The sequence below is a fragment of the Silene latifolia genome, unplaced genomic scaffold (genome assembly GCF_048544455.1).
Source record: "Silene latifolia isolate original U9 population unplaced genomic scaffold, ASM4854445v1 scaffold_20.1, whole genome shotgun sequence".
NCBI classification, from domain to species: Eukaryota; Viridiplantae; Streptophyta; class Magnoliopsida; order Caryophyllales; family Caryophyllaceae; genus Silene; species Silene latifolia.
Genome location: NW_027413163.1, coordinates 8,129,965 through 8,138,815, shown reverse-complemented (window position 1 = coordinate 8,138,815; position 8,851 = coordinate 8,129,965). Strand labels below are relative to the sequence as shown.

At 36.4% G+C, this 8,851-nt stretch overlaps 1 protein-coding gene across 1 annotated transcript; it reads left to right on the top strand.

The window, feature by feature from the left end:
- The first annotated feature begins 421 nt into the window (after nt 1-421).
- On the top strand, nt 422-7,803 carry LOC141638415 (uncharacterized). Its single transcript, XM_074447825.1, has 6 exons — nt 422-750; nt 1,445-1,774; nt 3,079-3,234; nt 3,520-3,854; nt 5,627-6,131; nt 6,929-7,803. The coding sequence occupies exons 1-6, from the start codon at nt 621-623 to the stop codon at nt 7,417-7,419; spliced, it is 1,947 nt and encodes a 648-aa protein (XP_074303926.1). The 5' UTR covers nt 422-620; the 3' UTR covers nt 7,420-7,803.
- Nucleotides 7,804-8,851: the final 1,048 nt, after the last annotated feature.

Below are 8,851 nucleotides of genomic sequence, written 5' to 3'. Positions count from 1 at the left end.
CTAAAATAAACACACACAAAAAAAGTGTAAACTATTAGCTGACATACCTAAAACATGAAAAATGTAAATTATTGATCGGAATGGAGAAAATACAGATTAAATTGAAAAAATAAATTTTATTCCCATCTTATTCCCACTCTCACCCCAACTTAAACAAAAAGGACAATAACGTAAACTCAGACACTAATCTATCCACTAATTTGACTAACACTACTCAAACACAAATGACATCCTCATTTGACCAACACTACTCACTTTTTTAACCCACAAATTCCCTAATTTACCCCTGTAAAACCATCCATTTCCAAATACACCCTCATCCACTATCCACTTTATCAAGGACAAAACGGTCATTTCACCTCAACTTCACCGGAATATTCCACAAACACTAACCTCATTACCCTTTTCCCGAAAACTATAAATACTCCTCTTTCTATTCCCCCCTTTTTACTTACCCTAGACGCCTCCTTTTTCGACCTCATTTCAATTTTTCCCCGATTTTATTCTTTAATTCTCTCTTCTAGGGTTCTTAATTTCTTCGATTATGTGTTAATTTGTCCGATCTATTGTTTCCGATGATTTTCTAGGGTTTTTTGTGGTGTTTTTTGGATGATTTCTTGATGGGGTCTCAGGTGGTGGTTGTCGGAGCTAGGGTTTGTGATGATGATGGTGATGTTCGTCAATCCGACGCCGTTTTAGGGTTTTCTGGAGCTAAAGTTGATGACTTTAGCTCATTTGTTAGTAATAGAGGTAATTACATTTCTATATTTTTTTATTTAATTGAGCTATGAACGTGTGATTTGTTAATTATTGTGTATTTTTATTGTTTGAATGTGTCTTTTTCTTTGTTTTATAAAAAAAAAGAGTAATTTTGGAAGTGTATTGTGGATTATGTGAGATTAAGGTTAGTTCATTTATGCATTTTGTTGAGTAATGTTGATTAAAAAAAGAAAGAAATTAAAGAGAAAGAACTGAGAATGATGAGTTTAATTGTATATTATTTCTCGAAGATAAGCTAGTTTTGTTAATGGCGGCGAAAGATGGAATTTTTACATTTAGATTAAGAAGGAAAAGAATATAATTGGTTAGGCTGCGTCGACCCGACTTCTTTATCATGCATTTTGCGAGAGCCCTTGAGGTTCTAGGTAATATATTGTGGTGACTGGTTGTGAGCTAATTGAAAGGGGAAATAATCTTAGGTAAATATGTCAAGGCAAGTGCATGGTTTGGTCGAATTGGAAGTGGATGGTTTGGTCTGATGAGTTTGATGTTCTCGAATTGTGGATGATTTGGTAATCTGAGTATTATTTCGGTTTAATGTTCACTGTCCAATTAGTACCCTTTTTCTATACAGTAATTAGTATTACTGTATAATGTTCTTTTTTGGGTGTTTTTGAAATTGATATAAGAAAGCAAATTTGACCTGTATTTGTAAAATGTGCAGGTACTTGCATCGCATCAGGGTCACTGTCGTGGACGAAAAAACAAGATACCGAATTACACAGGAGTAATTATTTAGTATCTAGGTCCATTACAGAAGATGCATCCCGGGGTTTGGATCATGGGATGGCAAATGGTTCTGTTGCATTGATTAATGGGCTGGAAGGGAATCAGGCTCAAAGAAGGGTTGGAAAGGTTCCAAGAAATGGTAGTGGATCATTTAAAAAGCCGAGAATGTTTCAAACAGATAACATATTGCCTCTAGCTGACAATGATGATGCAAAGATGGAAGTGGATGTTCTTGGGACAAATTTTGTGAATAACTCAAATACAGGTAGAATTATCTATGGCGTTTATGATTTTATTTTTTTTGGGCTAATAGTGGTGAAAGCCCCACAAATAGCTCCTAATTTTCTTCCGGTCAGAAGATCATGATGCACAAAGTTCTTTGGGTGGATACTGTTTTATATATACTGTTAATTTCCATGGCCTATGCATACTTGCTCTTCGTCTCATGGCCATACTTTCCTGCGTCCAAATATTTCTAAGAGAATAATTTATTATTGTGCATCTTTAAGTTCGTAAATATGGTCTTGGATAGAACAAATCCTCTTTTCCTTTCAACCTTTTCACTTTTGCATATCCCTTAGGGGATGCAAAAATAGCTATTTCATTTGCTCTTTGTTGAAGGTCCATTTTTTAAACCACTTCACAATCAAAATTGTCTCTCTACCGAATTCTTGAGGGGTCAGTAACGATAGAGTTGGTGGTTGGCGCTCTTGGGAGCGTTGGTGACGTTGTCCAAATCTTTTTGGGATTTTAGAGTCAGAAGCCCAAAGTATATTGATGACGATTGAGGATGTTTGATCTCAAAAAATTTCAAATCATGGGATATCAAGTGTTCACTGCTATATTGGCGGATGTGCATGAAAACATTCTGTATGTGCTTCTGCTGGCCTTTGTTTTATTCAGTTCTCATGAAATAGTGGTTTGTGAGTTGTTGACTTGTTGCTATAGACTCCCAAGCAAGCTTGTATTATTTTTAGTGCCTTTATTGACGGAGGACTGATTTCCGATTATTAATACTCAAACAAGCACCTGATTGATCCCTTAGCCCATTTAATAAACCCCTTTGGAAATTGGAACAGTGAAAGACATGAAACCATCTATGTGTATTCATGAAGTTTGTCTCCAGTTCTCCCTTATCGACCATGGTTGTGTCTACAAAATGATGCAAGACAATCTGTTTGCTTGGTTATTTAACATTGTAAAATACTAAAATCCCTTGTGAGTTTTAACTTTTAAGCGTGTTATAGATATATTTGTGGTGTCTTCCCTGTTCCCCTCTATTGGTTGCAATTTCCTGTATTAAGAGGGAACATCGGTTGTGTTTTTGGAGTCATTTCAATGAAATGCGATTATAATTACTTCATGCCCGTAGCATATGAGCTTTAGAAGTGCAAGTTTGGCAATGCCATCCAGCTTTTAAATGATCTGGTTTTCCTGATGATGCTCTATTCATGCTCTATTCATTATTGCCTTTCTTATCCAGTGATTTCCCTTGTGGTTTTAATGATTGTTTTTAAAAAACTTTCCAAGTATCATGGCTGATTCATACTTGCTTTATGCTTGTTGTAGACAAAACTCAGGCAGTGAAACAAAGGAATAATATAAATGGAAAACGAGCTGATAGAAGGAATTCAAAACTTCCAATGAAGGCAAAATTTGACTCCTTTTCGCCAAAAGCTGGAATGTCCAGTTTCAGCCCAGCAGCAGGAGGGAACTATGCTTTTGGTACGGAGCTGGTATCTTTTTGTTTTCATAAGATTGATAGATACATTTTCTGTGATTGGGGCTTTGGATCTTCCTACAACTCACACTTCATAGAGTCATTAATGACCTTTTATCATGGTCGCTGTTACTGGGTAAACATCAACGTTACGAGTCAAGTTTCAGGGTTTAAGGGGGACCGATATCTACTACATCTGGAAGATTCTACTACATTTATTTCTTCAGATATCCAGTGGTTTCATACATGAAGGGATATTTAAGCTTGACACTCTGAATATTTGTTCGCAGGAATGTACGGTTTGAAGCCTGATGTACATGATGTTACAAAACTTATGGTGGGCATCTCCTTAGATGAACTCCTGGATGGAACCTATCAGTGTCCTACTATAGGCAAAGATGAGCGAACCAGAACACCTAGTTTGAATAACAATGTTCTTGATTCAGTAAGGAAAGTTTTTTCCCTCATTCGGCCGCAAGGACTGCAACAGGACAAACAAACTGAGGAATTGGATATTCAAGCTATTAAGAAAATCCCTTCGTCTTCATCGCCTTCTAGCAATAGTGTGGAAAATGTGTCTGATGGTGATGGAAATACTACTGATGGATTATCTAAATGTAACAAGGTTTGTCTTTTCAAGCCTTTTTTTTAGTAAGGATAACGATTAGACCTGTCAAAACTCGACCCGACCCGAAAACCCGACCCGCCCGTCCCATTTTTAGGGTTACAAACCCCTTTTTTCGACCCGCGACCCGTTTGACCCAAACCCGAAATGACCCGTTATTTTAGGGCCAAGACCCGACCCCGAACGGGTTGGCCCGTTGGGTCAAAGATAAATAATGAATTTTATTAAAATATTAATATTTATATATTATATTTGAAAAAATGGTTACATTTTTTTTATTACTTGAAATTACAAACACAACTAAAAAGTCAATTTTATATAACTTTTATAATATTTAATAATAAAATAATTATTAAAAAAACTTTATTTTAATAATTATGTCAATATAATTAATGTAAATGTTGAATATGATTAAAATATTAATTTTAAATATGTTTTACATTTTTTAAAAATATTTTTTTAATTAAAAACATTGTTTAAAAAAGACGTTAGACATTATTTATTGGCCTATATTCTGACCCTAACCCGACCCGCATGCTAACCCGACCCGGGACCCGACACGTCCGACCCGTTTGACAGGTCTAATGACAAAGATAACATCAGCTTCTTGGAAAAAAATATTTAAGATGATAATAGTAGCACCTTAAGCACATTTTACCTCAAAACACATTTTTTCTTGAACGAAAAGGGTTCGTTAAAAAATTCAGTATCGTCGGTGTATCTAGAGGAGCTTCTCTTAGTTGTTACCACAAATAAGTAATTGATGTATATGAGAGTGAGTTTCTGTAATAGAAATTTGTGTTCTTTCTGGCCGTGTTTGAGGAGAGTAATGTTTTTTTCTTAATCCTGGGCTGGTTCACGTTTGGTGGTTGAAATTCCTATGAAATTTCATGATATAGGAAGTGGCCAAAAGTGTTAACTGGCTATAGGAACTTTAAATTCCATTAGGAACTCCCAAGAAATTTACCTCTTGTTTGAATGGCCAACCAAACAACAATTTTAGAATCAACCTCCAACAATCACATGTAAAATGCTTTCCGCTGTTTTTATTTTTTGTTTTTAGGCATTTGATTATGTATCTTTCATCCTTTACAACCATTCCTTTAGGTGGCATACCTAATTTGATGTTTATTTATTTATACTACAACAATAACATTACTGCAATGCCTCAAAATTGCGAACATTTATAATTAGAGCGGGGTAAGGGGGTGGAGTTTGCAATCTTACCTTACCCTCTGTGGTGGAAAACATAGGAGCCGTTTCCCGTGACCGCTAGTGAAAATCATGTCAACTAACATTGTAAATGTTTATGAGAGACAAAATGCACCTGGGACTATTGTGATCCATGTTACTCTTACTCTTCATGATTTCTCGCGTGCTCGTGTCTGACACTTACACTTGGACATGGTATGATACTTGGACACTTCATTTTTAAGCTGTTCCGTGACCGCTAGTGAGATTGTGTCAACTAACATTGTAAATGTTTATGAGAGACAAAATGCGCCCAAGACTATGCTGATCCATGTTACTCTTACTTTTCATGATTTCTTGCGTACTCGTGCGTGTTTGACACTCACACTTAGACATGCTATATCATACTTGGACACTTCATTTTAAGCCAATTGGATATTTTAGACGCATAGCCGAGTTTGACACTTGGACATGTATCGGCTGGCGTGTTGGATATTTCTAAACGATTTTGAGCAACATAGACTGCAATACAAATTACCATTTCACCTGGGTGAATAACTTTCTTTTATTTTTTCCCTCAGAGTTTGGACTGCTGTGTAAAGGCTGAAGTTTCCACTGATTTATGTGACAGTCCTTTATATCAACCTAGAGAAGTCCTGGAGAGGTTGGTGCTGCCTCCACCAAAAGACTTGGAATCCTTGTTGCAGGATGCAGTTAAACCAGCTGCATCCATGAAGTTCCCCGATTCACGTTCAAGCAAACAATTATCTCATCGATTAAACTTCCCACCATTTCCTTGGTCCCAGAATTTTAATGGCCACTATAAATCTAATAATGATGCCCAGAAAACTTCTAATAAAAGCACTTGTTCTGGTAGATGGGTTAAAATTAGCAGTACCGCCAGTTTCATTGGAGGGAGCACCAATGGTTTTGTGGGCTTGGAATCACTCACTTATGATGATAGTCTTGTTCCAACAGGACAGCTAAAATATAGTCTTCCCGAAGTTGGAAAGTCTTCAACCATAATTACTAGTCTGCAGGATGTATCTCCAGCTCCATATCCAGGAAATTCTCAGCCACCCCTTGGTGAGTGACCCCAGTTTTTTTTTCTCCTTTTATTACACGTTTTTAACAATAACTTTCTTATATAATAATATACTTGGTGTACTTTTAAGGTATTCCCGACCATTAAGCTTTACTTCGGTTTTCAAAAACCGTTTTAATCTTTATTCTTGATTCTCGATTTAAATTCTAAGTTTTTATAAAAGAAATCCGGGCTTCAATTTTAAAACCTATAAGTTTAACTTGACTTTTGTATTATGTTTCACTCCCCATTTGTTTGTTTTTTTCCACTTTTCCTTTTCTATATTTTCGCTTTTTGAGTGTGCGACTACCCATGGACGGTTCTAAAGGATGATTCATGTCAGCTCACCCCAATCATTTTGGGATTAAGGCTCTGATTTTGTTGTTGTATTTGAAAGATGGACATCATATTTGTAATTTGGAGAACTCTGCATTTCACAATGCAGTTATTCCCATGACAGTCGGTCTCTTATTATTATAATTTGAGACCAACTTTTTTTAACTAAAAACCCTACTCATATATGATTACCCATTAACCACAAGAAAATGACAAAAAGCAGTAATGCATAGCTGCCTCGATAGATGAGTCAGTCTCATGTTCATCTTATCATTAGAGTTATGCGTATGAGAATTTGTGTTTAAAAATGAATGGTATTTTACTTATTTCCATGTATAAATTTGAATGTTAGTCCGATGAGTATCGAGTTTGCCACACAGTTTGAGTGCTATCGTTCTCCTATATGTAGTCCTTGAGTTGTTTACAAGCATAATCTCTTGTCTGCTTTGGTACTTGATGGCAGCTCTGAATTCTCCCAAAGTACTGGCAGCTGCTCGGACCCTTTGTGACATGGCAAGCCCTTCCACAAAACATAAGTCCAGTGGAATACTGAAATGGTCAAAACAAGCATCTCAGAAAGCCATTAAAGCTCGCAAGTCCAGATTGGATGAAATACCCGAGGAAGGGTTTCTGGCGCCAAAGTCGGAAACAGTTCTTGACCATGTAATTAAAAGTGTCGAGTATGGATCCTCTTCTAAGAAACCCAAAATCTCTCTGGTTGATCGGAGGGAAGATTATAGCCATGTCCAAGCAGTGATAGGACTAAGTTCGGTGTCAGCTCCTAGATCGAAGTCATCGAACAGGTCATCTCCTAATTCGCTTTCTCGGGATTTCAGCTGTGTAAAATCATCGTTTAGGGTTCCTCCACCTCCAAGGGTTTTGGATAGGAGTAGTCAGAACCCACAAAAAACAAGGAAAATCACGCCAGTGGATTGGAATAGGACGAGAAGCTAGCTGATATGAAAATATGGCAACTTTAGTACAAGAAGCTCCTATGTTTTTGTTTTATGTTGACCAAGCGTATCCCCTACAACAGTAGGAGCAATCTCCATCTGCTATGTGCCTATTTGCTGGGAACACATATCGTGGAGTTAGCATCGATACTGATAAAGAAACTTAACTGGATGCAGGAGACGTTAGGTTGTACATATTGTGTAAGTTATGTGAATCTCGGGATTCGTTCTGTGGTTCTCCTTCTCTAAGTGAGACCCAGTTTTAAGTGTTGTAACGATGTAAGACAGATGTAGAGGTATACCTTTCTCCGGGGATATTCCTCGCCTTGTACAGTGCATTCCAGGAGGCAAATCAGGCAATTGAAATTTCAGTTTCCTCTTCTCATTTTTTTTTAACGCAATTGAATTTCCAGTTCCCTCTTTTCGCAAACAACTGTTCCATGGAATGGCTCCATAATAAAAAAAAAAAGAAAGAAAAAAAAATTGGCCCATTATGCGAAAGGAGAGTGGCTAGAAAATTACTTAGATTTATATATTTTTTATACTCAGGATTTCATTTCGATAATTTAATACAGGATAAAATAAAATTGTATGTGGGGGGCTTGTATAGTGTACTGTTAAGGAGAACGAATGACATGCTTTGAAACGGTCCTTCGATCATTTGAGTTTCGTCGAAATTCAGCAGCCCCTCACAAGCAACAGTGACATGATCACATGACCATACTAGATGATCGATCTCTAAGTGCTAGCTGATCAGCTGGTCGAGTAATAATACTCATAACCTAAATTCAACACCGAATTTAAGTAATACTACTCCGTAGTAATCATAACCTAAATTTAGTACCTAATATAATATCTTCCCTGGCATGTACCAAGCGTCTCAAGCTTAACTTTTTCTTGCTCTATAGTGAAACAAATATTGTTACCATTGTCATAGAGTGATGTCATGCCATTTGTTAGAAGTTCAGATATGGGATCTAAAAATATTCAAAAGTTCATCCAAAATAATAAATAAACTAGTTTTAACCCGTGCAAAATAATGCACGGATCTGGTGCTTAAACATGTTGAGTACTATTTTTTCCATTTTCTTTTTATCTTTCCACTTCAATAAAAATATTTCTCACATATGATAGAGGAATGAGACATGGTAAGAAAAAAATAAAGAAAGTAGTAAATGCAATGAATTTGGCAGGCACTATCATTAGATACATGACATATAAACGAACGTGATTAAATGTTCAGTGTGACAATATAAACAGTCTAGAATTTTAGATTAGACGTACATAAAATATATTCTCTCGGTCCTTATCAATAGTTATCATTTTTCATTTTTAGTATTAATCAAGGGTGCTGATTTTCGCAGTACGCATTTTACTCATTACAGTACACTATTGACAATTATACCCTCACATTTCTCCTCTCCATTTCCTCT